Here is an 18,159-nt window from a genome sequence, read left to right on the forward strand (position 1 = left end):
TACATTATCCAACACCAACATGTTACAAGCATTAGCATTACCTCACCCACACTACTATAAACAGACTACTGTAAAATTTCACTTTATGAAAAGGAGGTATTCATGAGCAGAGGCAAGACAGATGTGCAGAAGATGAATTGAAGAGAACTTAAATGAAATATGTACTCAGGCAAATTGTACTTTGCATAAATGGAAGAGTAACCTATTAGATAGGGACCTACTTAAGTCGTGGTAAGAGATCGCAGAACAGCAGTGCCTTGAATCATGCTATTTTTGCTGCATGCCACCCCCTCCCTTCTGGCTGCTGAGTGGCCAAGAGGCAATTCACACCATGGTTTTTGCCTCTCAGACACTCAGTTGGGGAAGGGGGGGGGGGAGCAGGTGGCAAAGAGTGAGATTAAAGGTGCCACTGAGCCACAAACTTGCATCTCACTTTACTCATCTATAGGTTGGGACCCATGTAACTCAAAGCCCACCTGGACCAGCTATTAATTTCCAAAAAAATCCTGAAAATTTTACTCTCCCTAGGAAATTTATTTTAAAAGCCAGACCTTTGCACTCATGTTTACTATTTATCTAATAGTGATATCCTTTCCAGTGATCTTTTTACCTGTGGAAAAGGGCATCAATCTAGTTGGAACCTGCCTTAACCTCATCCTTGTATTTTGACTAACTGGAAGGAGTTTTCATTGCATTCACTGCAAATTCTGATGTAAAACAACTGAATTATTTCTTATCAGCTTTTCTTGGCTTCTTTAGAATAACTGAAAACTGGTTCAGAGGAGAAGGGAAAGTTTTGCATTAAAGTTAGTACTGAGCATATCTTCCAAGAAGTAGAACTACCCATCACAGTACACATTAAACCATTCAAAAAATTGAATGAATGCTCAAACAAGCCTTCAAATTCCAAGTATGTTCAGTAGATTAATGTGTTCAACAAGCAAAAGCTTGCTCATCAAGTATAAATGTTGGTTACCAGAAACATGAATAAAATCCAGAGTTAGTCTATGTATTATTTCCGCTGCCTGGGGCCATAGATATTCTAGTGTCTCCAGAAAAGCCAGATCTTAGTTTTCTGCATTTTACCCTGCCTTCACCAGAGCTACCATTCTTTTGGCTAAAGAAAAAACAGGAATCCTTTATGACCCGATCCCCACCAACGTAAAACTGTTACATAAAACATAAGATGCCCATTCACTTCACTAAAACAAGCCATTTATAGAAAGAATTAAACAAATCAACAGCATATAAAAAGGATGTTTCACCATATTAGAGGGTGAAAGTGAAACAATACAAGGGGCCAAACTATCTTTAAGTTAAATAAGAATCTGCATCTCTGAAGATATAAACACAATAAAAGTGGTGAGCCACATCAGACACTTCAGTGTGGTTTTCATCTGTTCTTCCATGAAGAGGAACTGAGAATACATGAATCTACAGACACAGCCACTAAATTGAAGACTACCCTTCAGCTCAGCTCTTCCTAAGCATCCTTGCAATTCATCAGTCACTTGTTTGCATCCATGGTTCCAACAGCTTTTTGTAAGATGCCTACCCACAGGAAATACTGGAAGCCACACTTTTCAGGTTGGCCAGCTGTGGAAACCATGCATCTAAATCCTTTGTTCTTGTATCCAAAAGTATTTCAACAAGGAGCCTGTAACAGACAAACCAGCTAGGCTTATAGTCCTTCAGATCCAAGAGAAGCTAGTCCTAAATACAGAGCGTGTTTGTTCATTAGAGGTATTCCATGTCCTTGGCCCAAGATCTCAAGGCTTCATCCTGGAGCAGATGCCTGTTCTCCCTTGAGACAGGTGCAAAAGGTACACCCCACCCAAAAAGTACCTCCTCAAGTCTCTCTCTTCAGACTTATATCTGCACTTGAAGCTCAATTTCTTGTCTTTATTTCCTTCTACCTCAATCAGTTTCAACAACCAAGAAGGTACTAAACATCCCCATCTCCCACACATGGCTCCTTGCCCTGCTGATACAAAGTTCCCTTGTATCCAGCGAGCAGACTGACAAGTCTTCACCCTGGGGTTTTAAGTGACCTTTTAGAGATTCTCGTCTACGCATCATTGATTATCTTCAATTTATGCTCTACATAAAGCAAGCATGAAGGGAGGACTAATTATATGGAGTAACCCATATTCCTGATGAAGTTATGCTACACGACCTTGTAGTACTGAGTCAGCACCATGCTCTATATTCAGAGTCAATATTACTTCATTCCCAATTTAGCAGAATGCTGCAGTGAAACCCCTCGTGGATACAGACAGCAACTTGCTGCAGAAACACAAACATGGAAGAAGGAAAGAGGTGGCAGAATGGGAGGGAAAAAAAAAAGACAAATAAATACTAAACTACATCAATGAGAGAAACTGTTTGTGGTATCCTTCTGTGCATCCTCCACCGAGATCAGTGGAAAATTCACTTTGGGTTAAGGGGTCCAAAATCTGGATTCTCACTTCTTGACTATAAATATGAAATCAAGCACTCTGCACCAAATCAATCTGATATACCCACCACAGGCAGCATCAAGGTCAGAAGACCTTCCCAAGACTAGCAGCCTGTAGGGCTAGTCTGATTAGGGCACACTATCTATAGCCAACAGCAGACATGAGACTGATGTGGCTTGCACAGGGGTGGGCAATTATTTGGGCCAGAGAGCCACTTGGAAAGTTTTGGTGAACTGTTGTGGGGCCAGGTTAGCACTGCCTCCGGCCCACAGCAGCTCACCCAAACTCCATAAGTGGCTCTACCCCAGAGTACGACCCCGTGCTATCATCACCCAACAATCCTGGCCCAGCTCCAGGGTCTTCACAGAGATGGGCCTGGGACCCATGCAGGCAGGACATGCTTGGCTGGGCAAATGGGATGAGGCCACAGGCAGGCAGAGAGTGGCATCCAGGAGCAGGATAGGTGGGTGGGGCTGGGGCCAGGATCGCAGGACAGTGACAGTGCAGAGCTGGAGCCTGGGACAGAGCCATGATCTCCTCCTGGCACACCCCTGCCTGCAGAACCAGCACCCGTTGCAGGGACATTGCTCTGCCCCAGGCCCCAGCCCTGTACTATCACCACACTGCAATCCCAGCCGCACTTCCACCCACCCGTCCCACTCCCAGATGCTGCTCCCCAACCACCCGTGGCCCCATCCCAACTGCCCAGCTGAGTGTGCCCTGCTCATGCAGATCCCAGGCCAGTCTCCATTGAGACCCTGCCCACCCACTCTATCCAGCACCCCCAGCGATGGATGTGGGGCAGACAGACAGATGCCCAGGCAGTAGAGCTGGGTCTGGCAGCAGCAGCCACAAGGAGCTGCTGTTACTGGGGCTACTGAGAAGCTGAGTCCAGCCACTGCCATTCCAGCCCCGCTGTGTGCCTAGGGGTAGCAGGATCACCTGTATACATCATGGCCCAGGTTGCTCCTACCACCTGGGCTGGGTGGGGCTGAAGGACCCGCCATGGGCCAGATAAATCCCTTGGCGGGCCAGATCCAGCCTGCAGGCTATATTTTGCACATCCCTGGGCTAGCATCACATCTGGCCACCACCGATTCCAGTCGAAGTGAACACGTGCCTAATTACCGCTAGGTCGTCTAGTGGTAGCTTTCAGCACAAGTCCTCAGCAGGGTTCAAACTCATAACTCTGAAGCCATAGAAAGATGCTCTAACCACTGTGGGACCACACCCTACAAATGATCTTTTTTTTTTGGACCTAGTAAAAAGGCTGTTCAAATGGACTGTCCAGCACAAGACTCCTAAAATTCTGAATTCCAACTTCCTCTTCTAGAACTACTTAAAATGGTAACTATCCTGACAACAAAAACCCAAGGGGGCACAAACAGTACTTGTTCCTTCCCATTCCTTACAATAAAGGAAACTGAAAACATTGATCCAGTGGTCTTTGTGGACCTTTACAACAGTTTCTGGGTCCGCAAATAACCCTGTGCATCAGGGATGTCACATATGGCCCAGGAGCCAGATCCAGCCTGCAAAGCCCTTTTATCTGGCCCCCAGAGCTGTCCTTGTGTCCAAGTTGACCCACATGCTGCAGCAGCCCTGCAGGTAGGGCACAGGTTACATGCTGCATATGGTGCCTATCCCAACCACTCTGGGATCTGCACCATATGCTACAGCTGATCCAGGACATGTGCTGTACATGATGCTTGCTCCTGGCAGTCCAGAGCCCACACTGTACATGGCACCTGCAGGCACCAGTCCTGGACTGGCTGGGGAAGGGGAGAGTCAATGTATGCAGCACAGATCACAGAACGGGTGCTGTGTGTAGTGTGGCACTCACCCAAGCCTGCCCAGCTGGTCCAGGATCTATTGTGCCCACTACAGCAGCCACAACGCAGTGGATCTAGCATGTGGGGATGTGGGGGGAGGGAGGGGAGCAGGGGGGGATCTGGAAGGAGGGACCATGGTGATCCAATCCATGGACTGGCCCCCTGCCACTCATCCAGCCTGCAGGGCCAGATGGAGTTCGACACCTCTGCTATATATGACTAAAAGATCTCCACTTTCTAGGGTGCACACACATCTCAATAGCAAGAATGTATACAGATTCTCCCAAAAAAGCCAAGTTTCTCTTTCGACATTTCAGCTAAGAACTAAAATCAATTTAAACAATTCTAGTCCTTTTCTGAAAGGTTGGTCAAATCTCAAGGATTTAATTCAGCATATCTTTGAAAGTACTGACTTTACACTGGTAGAACTAGTTAGCAAATAATTAAAAAAAATCCTGTTTAGTGAATCACACTACAAACACAGGGATTTGTTCTTACGAAGTGTTGCTTTGAGAGATTATGAATTAATTCTTTGAGCAGAAGAGATTAGTGCAGAAAGTATCAGACAAACCAAACTGATGTGCTTTAGAAAAAGTACCTGGTACCTAACTGCATCTAATATAAACTGCAGTTATTACTACTCTCCTTAAGATAAATGCACAGAAAACATTAGCCATTAATGCAACTGAAGCACATCAAAAGTGGGTATTAAGAAACCTAGTAAACTCATAATAAAAATGTAATAGCAACTGAATTAACCTTAAGACACCCCTGCTTGCAAGTATATTGGGAATTTCCACCTTGTAGGCTCTACAAGGAAATAATTGAATGTAGAACTGTATTGCACAATACCACTGGGGTAACTCCCTTTGCAAACAGCAATATCATTAACACAAAGGAACAGATACATAGGAGCTGTGTCTGTGTGAAAGGTAAGATTTCCTTACTCCTAGGCACTACCTTCTTGTCAGTCTAACTCTTGGAGCTAGCATGAGTTACTACCAAAAGAAAACCATGAATAGTTTTTAGCTGCACAGAATTATCCTTCCTTAAATCAAGACTGAATCTGTCCTGCTGATCGGATGATTAATCAGTTTGCCACAAAATACAGCACAAGCCTTTAGTTCAGGGGCGGGCAACTATTTCGGATGGAGGGCCGCTTACTGAGTTTTGGCAAGTCATCGAGGGCTGCGTGACAGACAGCCAGAGGCAGATACATATTAAATTTCCTAAATTTTTAGGGGCCCCACAGGCTGGACAGAATGGCCTGGCAGGCCGCATTCAGCCAGAGGGCCACATTTTGCCCGCCCCTACTTTAGTTGGAGGCTAGCATTAGGAATATTACAAAATAAAGTTTTGTTGGTAAGCTAAGAGTTTGGGCCATGACGCATCCTTCCAGTCAAACATCCAGTAAGAAGGTCAAGCTCTCCTGCATTTCTTGACACCATCACTAACACATTCCAATATTCCACTGGGCAGGTTTCCACCTTGAAGCAGCAAAAGACAGTAGATATTTACTTCAAGCTCTCCCTACACAAAACCTTATTAACAGATCAGCACACTTGACTCTCACGCAAACCGTTCATTTGGTGAGTTAGTGCATGTTAACACACCTAAGAAAACTTGAAAGATTCTGTATTAGATTGAGTTTGATAACACTCAGATGCATGGTTGAGATTTAACTGAAAATCTGATGCAATACATCTACATTGTAGGCAATGTGAAGTGGAAAAGAATGACATACAATTTTATCTTAGGTCTAAATTTTCGGTTTTTGGGACCAGGGAGCCATGTTCTAGTATAGCGAGAGCCAACCTTTGTGACAGGCAAGCCACAAATTAGCCCTGCACCCTCCAAGTGCTATTCCAAACCCCACCCTCTGCTCAATTGGCTGCTTTGCTTTCTGCTCCCTACCCAGCCTCCTGCTCTGCTTCCTACCCTGTGCTCCTTGCCTGACCTGCTGTTCTGACTTCTGTTGCCTACCCTATCTGACATTGCATTGCTTTTCCCCTCTCTGATCTGTTGTGCGCCATACAGGCTGCCTATGCTACTTCTGGCACTCATGCCATAGAATGACTACCCCTGCCCTAATACAACCTTCACTAGTACTAAATAAATCTGTTGGTTCCCCAAGATATTTTTATATTGTGGCATAGATGGATGGCTATAATCAGGGAGGGGTGAAGAAGAGTTACCTCCCTCAAAAATCAGAGAAAGAAACTGGCTGCTGAAGCTCCTCCTCTGCTACAGTCATCCTGAAACATTACACTTGTGCTCTAAGACATGACAGAAATACATGGAGGGAGTAGCTAAGTTGCCATAGTCAAAACAACAAGAGCACTAGACTGGGACTCAGGAAAATGCAGTTTACACCTAACTGAGCCAATGACTGCTGGGTGACTTACCCAAGTCACTTCACTTTCCTTTTCCTCAGCTTACTCACCTGTAAAGTAAGGATGATGCTTATTGCTTTACTGAAGTGCTTTAAGATACACTGGTGAGAAGTGTTACATATTTTTTAAAGCAAATCATTAACCAGATAGCTGCTAAATATAAACAAATAGGATTATCTTTGCTACATAGGAGAGAATAAAAAATAGACCACAAAACCCACAGCATTCAGATTTCTTTTAAAATAGCATTAAACTACCATGAATAATTCAAATAGTGCTCAAATTTGTATCTAGTATTTTTTTCAGTACGTTTAAAACGTCTCATAAGAGATTTCTGCCCCAACTTCAGCCATGCAGTTGATCAGATTCAATGACCATTCACACCATCTTTTTCATCTGGCCACTGACTCAGGAATGCCAGTTTCATCTGCTGAAACTGAAGCATCTTGGCCAGTCTGATGTCAAAAATTTACCAGAAAAAAAACACCTAAGTACAAGAGTATTATTTTAACTACAGCAAAATACTAGTTTTAGAGGCAAAAAGGGTCTGAGAGTGGTTTCAACTTAAAAAAAAAAACAAACCCAAACAAACAAACTGATTTTGAAAGTACTTTTAAATTCCACATATGCTTCTTCACAGGGGCTTTAGTAGGTAAATCAACTTCTAAGCAATCTGGCACCACTTAAGACAAAATACACCAAAGAACTCAATATGGTAACATCACAATGTCTGTGGAAGTGCAAGTCATTTAAATAAGTGTCCGTTTACACTTGTTTCTTTTTACAATTGTATTTAAGAAAAAAAAAGTACAAAAATTTGTTTCTTAAATGTTTTAACAGACAAAAATATCTGCTTAGATTGTATTGCATAATCCAATACCCAAAATTAAAATCTACCTGGAGCGCTCTATAACTGCATGAACTGCTAGGAGACACTAGGTACCTAGTAATAACTAGAGATTAACTTTGAATGGATATTTGATGATCCATGTGAAATCAGTAACTAGTGAAGAGATGTCTACATTAAAAATGTAACTGCTAATCACAGTAACAAGGGAGATAAGAAGGTAAGCACATTGGAAAGCTCACAACATAGTGATCAACATCAGTACCAGTTTTATATAAACTCCCTAGATACGAGGTACTGCATCTAGGGAGAAGGAACCAGCAACACACTTAGAGGCTGGGAAACTCCTTTCTTGTCCATGTGCTGGCAGAAAGGGATCTTGGAGTCATTGTTGACTCCAGGATGAACATGACCCACCAATGCAAGGAAGTGGTCAGTAAGTCTAACTGCAATTTGTCATGAATCTATAGATGCATCACAAGCAAGTCCAGGGAAGTGATCCTTCCCCTCTATGTGGCATTGGTCAGGCTACAGTTGGAGTACTGCATCCAGTTCTGGGCACCGCACTTCAAGAGGGATGTGGCTAGCATTGAGAGGGTCCAGAGAAGGGCCACTTGCATACTCAAGGGGTAGCGGGGCAGGACCTATAAAGAGAGGCTAAAGGGCCTGAACCTATTCAGCCTCCACAAAAGAAGGCTGAGGGGGGGATCTGGTGGCCGTTTACAAACTCACCAGGGGGAACCAGCAAGAATTGGGGGAAGTTCTGTTTCCCCCAGGCACCACCCAGGGTTACTAGGAATAACAGCCACAAATTGTTAGAGAAAAGGTTCAGGCTGGACATCAGGAGACATTACTTTATGGTTAGGGCTACCAGGCTCTGGAATGGGCTCTCAAGAGAGGTGGTACTCTCTCCTACCCTGGGGGTCTTCAAGAGGCGGCTGAACAGATATTTAAGTGGGGTGATATGACCCCAGCACCTGTTCCTGCCTGGGGCAGAGGGTCAGACCTGATGATCTGTTTAGGTCCCTTCCGATCCTAAGCACTATGATACTATGAAACCCCTCCCCCACTTCAAGTTCAGATACATTAGCTGTTAATCCAACACCTTTCAACAGTAAATTCATATATTAAAAAGCCAAACAGCAAAACTTGACTATCTATCTTTTTCCCACTGAAGGCATCCTTTGGGAAACAACCTTGGATGCACTGAAGCTGGTATGACTTCAGTTCCACCCACATCTGGCTCACTTGGGAACTAAATTCAGCACAACCCGGCTGGGTCAGCTAATGATCCTTACCAAAAAAAACCCCAAACAAACCCTGGAAGAAAGCCAGGTTTGTGGAACAGTGCAAATCCTGTCCAAGCATAAATTCTGAACAAACCCACCCCTTCAATTTACTTGAGTAAAGAATATCTCCAATTTAATCCCAGTTTAAAAGAAACATATGCCACAGGCATATGCTATCTAAATAGTTTCTTGGGAGTCTTTGCAAGAAGATAAGTATAGCAGCTGGAAGGATGCTGCAGCTTCCATAGATGGCCCTTCGTATCTTTCTGATAGCCAAGGTTAGTTCAGAGTTGACTGTGCTCTCTCTGTTAATTTCACCATTGGAGAAATCAGACAAAAGATAAGAGGGAAACAAAAGTCACGCCTAAGCTTTATACAGGAACAAAGAAAAGATGTATGTTATAAGAACATACAAATTCAATATTTAAGAAACAGGTGTTCTCTCTATGTTCTGTATGAGCTAAATTTGTATTCTTATCTAGGACACGTTCTATATAGATTAACAAGCATCTTATTGGCTGTAAACAGTATTCATATTATTTAAACATATAATGTCTATCTCAGAGTTTCTCATAGAGAAGTAAGGCTGGAAGGAACCTCAAGAAATAATTTAGTCCAGGAGTGGGCAAAATATAGCCCACAGGCTGGATCTGGCCCACCAAGAGATTTTGTATGGCCCATGGCAGGTCCCTCAGCCTCGCCTGGCCCAGGCACAGAGGAGGCAGCCCAAGGCATGGTTCATGTGGCCAGTCCACAGCTCCCAGGTATAGCACAGCAGTCAGACTGTTTCCTGACAGCATCCATGGCAGCTTTTTCTGGCTGCTGCTGCCAGACCTGGCACCACTGCTTGGGCAACCTGGCTCATCTGCCCCACACATCACTAGGGGCACCAGATGAGGCGGATAGACGGGGTCTCCAGAGACAGGCTGGGACCCCACAGGCACAGCACGCAGCCAGGAAGATGGGATGGGGCTGTGGGCAGGTGAGGAACAGTGCCCTGGAGCAGGATGAGTGGACGGGGCCAGGGATCAGGATCATGGGGCAGTGAGAGCATGGGGCCGGGGCCCAGGATAGAGCCATGATTTGTTCCTCTCATGCCCCTGCAATGGACACCGGTGGACAGTGGTGTGCAGGGAGTGTATCACAGCTCTGCCCTGGGCCCCGTGTCCTAGTCCCACATGGTCACTGCCCCACAATCCCAATCCTCATCCCACCCCCGCCCACCGCTCCTGACCTGGTAGCATGCATCCCAGCCAGTCTCCATGGAGACCACAGAGGAACGACAGAGTGGGGCCAAGGCTGGGAAAGAGCCTTGATCCACCCCCCCCATATGCCCCTGCCCATAGAAGCAGCGCCCGTCACAGGGACGTGAAGGTACCAAATCATAGCTGTTCTGGGCCCCAGGCCCACACCATCACTGCCCCACAACCCTGATCCCCGCCCGCAGCCCATCCTGCTCCCAGCCCGCCTGTGGCCTCATCCCATCCGCCTGGTGGAGCACAAGAGCCGGGGGCACAGGCGTGCTGGCTGATGCTGACCTAGCCTGACAGCTCGCTAAAACTCCCTAAATAGCCCTCCCTCCCAAAAATAAATTGCTCACCCTGATCTAGTCCAACCAGGATCAAGCCTGAAATCTTGGTGTTATTAACACCACACTCCAACCAACTGAGCTAAACAAATTTTCCAACTTGTTTCATAAATTCACACAAGTTCTTTCTGTCACAAGTGAAAGCTGAGTCCTCTTAAGTATGAATTTACATCAACTTTTTTATATAAAAGAACCACATAAGAGAACATTTGAGTCACAAGGTCAGGCACTAAAATTGGAAAATGCCATATTTCAGTGACATAAGCAATATTAGTACTGATTGCATGTGTATCCAGCAGTGCACTGAATGAACTAGGGCTCCCACAAAAAAGAGTTTGTAGTGTGATGACAACATAAAATGACATTTAGCAATGAAACACACATATATACAAAGGCCAGAATCCTTGGCATAGCTTTAAAAAAAAGTCAAAAAGGAGTTAAACTGAATAGCTGAGACAGAAGCAGCATTTGTCGTTTAACTATAAAAGCTTGCTAAGTGCCATGAAATAGCATGATCAGGTAACAGCTAAATCCACATTATGAATTTATAAGCCCACAGGAGGGCAAGCTATCATGTAGTACAGTTTAATGTACAATTTATTAACAGCTAAATAAAGATAGATGCCGACAGTCTTGTGTACAGTTTATTTTAACCGATAAATTTTAACTGCTAATAAACCCCAGTTGAGGAATTCTTTGCCAAGTAATATGGCAAATATTCTGGACAATACAGTACCTTTCATATAAAAGTAATTATTTACTGATCATTAGCAGAGTTTTTAAAAAAAAAAAAAAATATTCATTCTACTTTAGAAAAGGTAGTATGTTCTGTTTTTATGTTGAAGAGCTAATATAGTAGCAGAAGGCCAAAATACTGCATCAGGCCTTGGTTACTTAAATGGCAAACAGAGGCTAAAATACAAATTATTTAAACAAGGGCTGTCCAACTGGTGGCCTACAGCCCAAGGGTTAAATTGCAGCTCGCAGGATTTGATGGTACAGCTCTGGAATTCAGAAGAGTGAGTGACACTTCCGCTCACTCTCCCCCATGCCTCTTGCCCTCCACCCCTTCAAGGTCTTTAGTCATTATTAGCAACTAAAATTGGCACCAGGGAAAAAGGGGATGGGGGAGAAGAGAGGCAGTGGTATTCACTCAATGGCTGCAGAGCACAACAACCTGCTACCAGCTGCCCGTAAAAAGCCTGTCAATGAGCTGCCACCAGTTGGCCCACAAGAAGCCCTGCAGACCCTGGACACCCCTGATTTCAGCAACTTAAGTGAAAGGAATAATCAAATACTGGAACAGCTTTACATCGTTTGTTGCTGACATCACAGCTATGAAACCCAGCAGTCAAACAGCTTACTGGACAGTTTTTTGTTTGTTTGTTTGGGGGGGTGGCGGGGAGGGAAGCAAATCTGTATATCTAACATGCCTTATACAAAGAAGTGCAAAAGGTGTTTTGCACAGCTACAGTGGGATGTCAGGGACAAAGGTGCAAAAATATCAAAACTTATTTTGAGGAGCAAGAAAGGCTGCAAGTGTTTGAAATGTCTGATCATATGATTTGCTAGAAGCCCGATTCACTTTCCAATTGATCAGTATTCCTCTGCCAAGAAGAGGCAAGGTTGGTTTCCAAAACGGAAAGCATATAAAGTTTCCTCTTTTGTCCAACAAGTTGTTTCCTAAGACCAGAACAACTGAATAGAAGAGAATGAGAGTCATTTTCCAAGCCTAGTCACCAAGGGTACGCTGTCTGGTATTAACTAGATAATCTTGTCACAGACAATTATTGTATTAAACAGAGCTTCACAGAAGGAATCAAGGCATCTATAGTGAAAACCAGAAAAAACAAAACCAGATGAGTGAAACTATTCTGACTGAAAAATATTTGAACAAATTCCCTAACTTGAGAAGACTGTCATTTTAGCTCGGAAGCTGAGCTAGAGAACTCATTTGCATGCCAATTCCAAATGACAGGCAAAGACTTGAATTCAACCATTTTCTTTATTCACACAGCAATTAGATCAACAGTTTGCCTTCACAGGAATGCTCTGGAAAATAAAGCCAAGCTAACTAAAGGTGTGAATTCGTTATACTGAACCTAAAACAAACCAAACTGAAAGTCATTTTAATTCTGAAAAAGAGTCTAAGCAAGGACTTAAAGCAGTAAGTCATCATCACCTTTACTTAATTCAGGTGAGTTTTCCCGAGTGCCCTTGCATAGACTAGTGAGTGAGGGCACTGAGGCTAGAAAAACTGATAGCACTAGTGTTTGTAACAGGAAACTATACTTGGCTACAGCAAAATGCAGATAGGAAAAACCTTGTGCATTTCAAAATAATGAAGCCTACAAATCACAGAAGCGGTGCTTAAAGAACCTGGCAGTTATCTATACCAAGAAGGAAAAAAAAAAAAAAAAAAAGCCCTAACAAATCAATTAAAATACCTAAAGATTTTACCATCATTTAAATATCTTTGATTAAAGTCACAAAACAGCCTACATTATTGGAGGAATTCCAGTCACGTTAGAATAGTTCAAAATCACTCCCTGCATATTTTTTATTTTGTTTACAAAGCTTAGTCTGCAACAGTCTTTTTGTCAAAGGGACAGCTTGACTTTAAGTATATGTGGGCAAGGTGTTAGAGTTTAAAGTGACATTCAATGATAATTAACTTGTTTAAGCTTCTAAATTCTAATTTTAGACTTGTCTGGTCAAACTGCCACAGGCAGTTTCCGTTGTATTAGCATACAAAATTCAAGCTCATGGCAAAGCCACCTGCCCAAGTTATGACACAGGAAAAAGTCTGCCTGTACAGTAAAATCCTGAGTTAATTCATCTGATCCATAACCCTATAACATTCCATGTTGAATTTGTTAAAGCTTTATAATAGAGGTGCCATATCGGTCCCATGTCAGATCAGCACCAATAGAAGGAAAATTGACTGTATTGGCAATCGGCTTTTTTGGCTGATGGGGCCGATAATGCCGCCAATAAATGCCCCGTGCATACGCAGCCGCAGTGCAGCATGCAGGGAGCCAGGAGTGCAGCCCAGCAGCATGGAGAGCAGCCAGGTCTGGCTGGCAAGTCTGTTGTGAGGGAAGGGGTATGGGGATGGGGACAGATCGAGGCCCCAGCAGTAAGGGAGGGAGCAGGGCAGAGGCAAGTGCTGCACAGCCAAGGCAGAGCAGGGGACAGAGCTGCAAGCCACTCATTTGGAGGGTGCGGGCTCCTGCCGCTATGCACACCCTGGGAGGGCATGGGGTGGGGTGTGCCCCTGGATCTTCACACAGGGCTAGGGCAGGCTGCCGCCGTGAGCTGGGGTCACGATGGCACCAGGCTCTCCCCGGAGTGGCTGTTGAGCCAGGCTGTGCTTAGGGCAGGCAGCAGCGCTGGCAGGAGGGTTTGTGGGGGCTACAGGAAATTTTGGGGTGGCTACAGCTCCCACCCCTTGTAGCTCCCTTTCCAGCACTACCACCCAACCTGAGCACAGCCTGGCCCAGCCCCAGCTGGAAATAGTTTGGCACCACCCCAACCTACAGCAGCAGCTCCCCCTCACCCCATGCAGATCCAGGGGCACATGCCCCCCCATGCCCTTCCGGGGTGCGTCCAGCGGCAGGAGCTGCCCTCCTCCCTTGCCCCCTGGACAAGCCGCTCGATCCCCTGTTCCACACCAGCTAGGCAGTACCTGTCCTGCCCCTGCCCCAGCCCCACTCCCTCCCTCATTGTGTGGTCTCCATCTGCCCCCTAAACACCCCTTCCCCCACAACAGACTTACCATTCAGATGCTGCTCTCCAAGCTGCCTGGCTGCATATCAGAATTGGATTGGTATCAGCCGATAGGGCTCGTTACAAATCAGCCATCGGTGCACCCCTACTTTATAAATGCTATTGGCCATGTCTATTTTGCTTTCTATAGTTTATTAGACAAAGTAGAATCTAAAGCAAGTAACTCTGAAGTTTCAAATAAATTCTTCAGCCTTTACTTTAGTTATGGAATACAGAACAAGAGTTGTTAGGAAACTAACTGTAACTGCTTAATTACAATTATTTTACCTCCATGTGTTTTGTAAATAAAGACTGCATTGATGCATATGAACAAGGTTGCACAGGCAACATGTAAGCCAACATTTCCTAACTTTCAAATCCTTGACTTTGTATCTTAGAATATTCAGTGTTTTGAAAGTAAGATTCTTTTTTTTAGTGTAAAAGTGATCTTATAGTCATGATGGTCAGAGTTAACACACAAAATCTAAACTGTAAGAACCACCACATCATATACTGCCTCTAAACCTTTAGCTTCACAACGCTGACTTCCATCACCAACGCCATAGAACTAATTATATAAACTGACAAGAGCAGTAGACTTACATCACTGTGTGGATCTGGGCCTAGGTGAAGTAATACTTGCCAGTGCCATACCTAATTTTTAGGTATCTAGCTCTGGAAACAGAATTTACAAAATCCAGGAGAGGTGTATAAGTTTCCTATGCAGTGAATGAAGAGAGTTAAAGCCCAATTACAGCAGAGGAATGCCTAGATTAACTAATAGGGAATGCAGAAGAGAGGGGTATATCTGAAATCCCATCCTCTCCCTCATACTTACAAGGAACCAATGAATTACAAAAATTACCTTCTTTGGATAGGGACAACCATCTCCCAGGTCTTAAAAAAAGCAAACAAAAAAACCCTCCGTATGCACAGGGTTGTGCTGCCCAACTTATTATAATCATGTTGTCATTAGAGGATGACACCCAGGAAGAGACTACCTGAATTCTAGGCTCTTCTCAGCCTGGAGGGATTCACACCCACAGGTCCTACTTTCCAAGACAGCCCTAATTACCAGGCTGTTGGCTAATCCGTGATAGAAGCACTCTCTCACCACCCCTGTTGAAACTGTGACACCACTGCAGAAAGGAATGCAAAAAAAAAAAAAAAAAAAAAAAATCACAGGACCAGGGGCTATTATGCAAGAGGCAGGCACCATCTCCCCATGCTTTGAAAAGAAAAGTGAGCCAGGCATCTCCTGATGGCTGGATACTTAATAATGGATGGGATAATGGCTAAGGTCCTGTCCATTTCATTCTGCTGCTGCTTGAAGTTGCAGGCAGAAGGAAGTTGGAGTTTAAGACTAATGAAATGCATCAGACTGGACAGAGCAGGGCTTTAGATTAGTGCTGCTTATCCACAGAAGAGCAGTGCTGTTTGTGGGTAGGGGCACCAAACTGGGAGCCAGAAACTCTTATTTTAATTCTGGTTCACACGCTAGCTTGTGGACAACTAGGACCTAGTCCTCCGAGCCTCCACTCCTGCTGTCTGCAAAGTGAGACAGTGCTTCCCTGCGCCACACGAACATCGGGGCAGGGTCGGTTGATAAATGCGCAGGACGGCCAATACAGTTAAAACACACAAAACTCCCAAAAGTTAACTGGAGAAGACAAACACAAGTGCCAAGACTATTAGATACAATGACACCGTCTGCACACTTTGGCACTTGCCCAAACAGACTCATTCTTGTACGTTAATCGACAGAAAGGGGCACTCACTGCCCTCTGACTTGAACTCAACTTAGAAGAGAAACAAGTGGATGGGAAGGAGGCGGCCTCGGGTTCAACGAGCTGATATAAACTGACTGCTCTGTACGAAGTTAAAAGGCTACAAACAGACCTCACGCTTGTCCCTTTTTGTTATCCCAGAACAAACGTGCAAACGTTGGGACACCCACATCAGTCATAAACCCTACAAAGGTTGATGGGATTAAAAAAAAAAAAAAACCTCCATATATGACAGCTTATCCCAGAACCCCACAATACGCATCCAAACCCAAGCCCTGCAGGATGGCATCCCTGAATCAGTGGCCAAAAAGAGCAATGCCATCAGCTGCTCGCTACGCCAGGATCGTAAGGGCGACGCGCGGCCATCCCAGTCCCGGGACAAACCTGGGTGCAACCTTCCTGGGGAACAAGACCCCCCCCCCCCCCGGCTGGGGGCCATAAGGAGGGGAGGGAAGGGAAGGGGAGGGCGGGTGCCGGTGGTTGCAGGCACCGGCAGCAACCCGCGAGCCAACCTGGGGACCCGGCAGCTAGGCTCATTCAAAGGGGCTCCCGGCCACGCGGAGGCGGCCGGGCACGGAGGCAGGTCCCTGCTCCCGCCGCGCTCACCGCAGGCGAAGGTTGCCCATAAACTCGGGCAGGGTGACGGCGTCCAACAGCACGAAGTCCGCCTTGCCGAACTCCAAGCTCTCCTGCTCAGCCATGGCGCCGCCGCCGCCTCACCTCGCGCCGGGATTGGCCGAGCGGAGCGAGGGTCTCGCGCTCCCCCGGGCCTGCGCTGCTGCCTCGCGCTGCCAGCCGGCCCCGCCTCACCTGCAACTCGGGGCGGGGCGGGGCGGGGCGGGGCCGCGCGCACACTCCCCGCCCCCTCCATGGCGCGGGACGACGTTCCTTAAAGGGGCAGCAGCGCCCGCGTGCCACCACCGCCTCACCTGGGACCGCGCGGGGGGCGCAGTGGCACAGCAGCGCCCCCTGCCGGCTCCTCGCAGTCTCCTCAGCGCCGGCACAGGGGGACCCCCCTCCCCCGCCCCGGCTTGATTCATGTTGTTGTCCCGCCCGCAGAGGGGGGCAGCGCCTGTCGCGCACCAAGCACCTGCCACGAGGCTGCAGTGGGTCCCTTCTTCCAGCTCCCGGTTCCTTTTTCAAAGCAAAGCTATGCATAGGCAAAGGGCGTTAGCAACGAATTAGACACGCTAAAGAACTGTGTATTTGCTACTCACAAATGTAAAAAACATACAAGAACAACGCGGCGCCAGGCAGGGTTTGAATTACGTGGGAGCTGGAGCTCCCTTCCCCCTCACACATAAGAGACGAGACTCCCCCTCCTCCGCCCCCGTAAGATTTGGAAATCATAACCTGGGGGTCTCCGATTTTATTAGCATTGTGATGGGCAGCCCAATTTTTATTGCAATGAGTCAAAGTGTAATTCAAACCCTGGCGCCAGGCCCAGGCGGCATCCCCTCAGAGGGCTTCAAAGCTGGTAGAAGGGCATTAGCGCAAACATGTCACCAACTGCTCATGCACATACGGGTTAAGGAGGACGGTCCACCTGACTTAAAGAATGCCAATGCTGCCATCATCATCAAGAAAGGCGAGGAGTCAGTGTGCGGGGACTACGGAGGCATTGCCCTCCTCTCCGCCACAGGGAGTCTTGCTCACATCTGTCTGAATCTCCTCCTCCTGCTTGCAGAAGACGTCGGTCCAGAATCCCAGCATGGCTTTAGCCCATCTCAGGGTATCACCGACATGATTTTTGTTACGTGTCAGATCCAGAAGAAGTGTAAAGAGCAACACCAGGAGCTGTTTATGGCATTCATTGACCTAACTGGGGCCTTTGACTCCATCAATTGTAAAGCCTCATGGAAGGTGCTGGCTAGGTTTGGTTGTCCACTGAAGCCCATCAGTGACGGGATGACCACCACAGTCCTTTGCAATGGATCAGAGACAGACCCATTTACCATCCATACTTGTGTCAAACAGGGTTCTGTCATTGCCCCAACCCTTTTTCCCATCTATCTCGCTGTGATTCTGATTCTCATCTATTAAGGCTTCATCAGAAATGAAGAGTTTGGGCTTCATCACAAATGTATATTCTAATATAATAAAGGGCTTAGTCCGTCCGTCTGTCTGTCCATAATGTTCTTGGAGCACTCTGATTGGTTACTGAAACAACCAATCAGAGTGCTCCAAGAGCGTTAC

The 18,159-nt window shown here is 46.0% G+C and overlaps 1 protein-coding gene across 1 annotated transcript in view; it reads right to left on the reverse strand.

The window, feature by feature from the left end:
* MYO1D (myosin ID) overlaps window positions 1-16,767 on the reverse strand; it is a 274,772-nt gene extending 258,005 nt beyond the window's left edge. Inside the window, exon 1 of the mRNA XM_014596285.3 lies at window positions 16,570-16,767. Within this exon, the coding sequence (XP_014451771.1) occupies window positions 16,570-16,664 (95 nt within the window). The 5' untranslated portion in view covers window positions 16,665-16,767. The remainder of the gene's footprint in view (window positions 1-16,569) is intronic.
* Window positions 16,768-18,159: the final 1,392 nt, after the last annotated feature.

Source organism: Alligator mississippiensis, chromosome 4 (assembly GCF_030867095.1).
Source record: "Alligator mississippiensis isolate rAllMis1 chromosome 4, rAllMis1, whole genome shotgun sequence".
Taxonomy (NCBI): domain Eukaryota; kingdom Metazoa; phylum Chordata; order Crocodylia; family Alligatoridae; genus Alligator; species Alligator mississippiensis.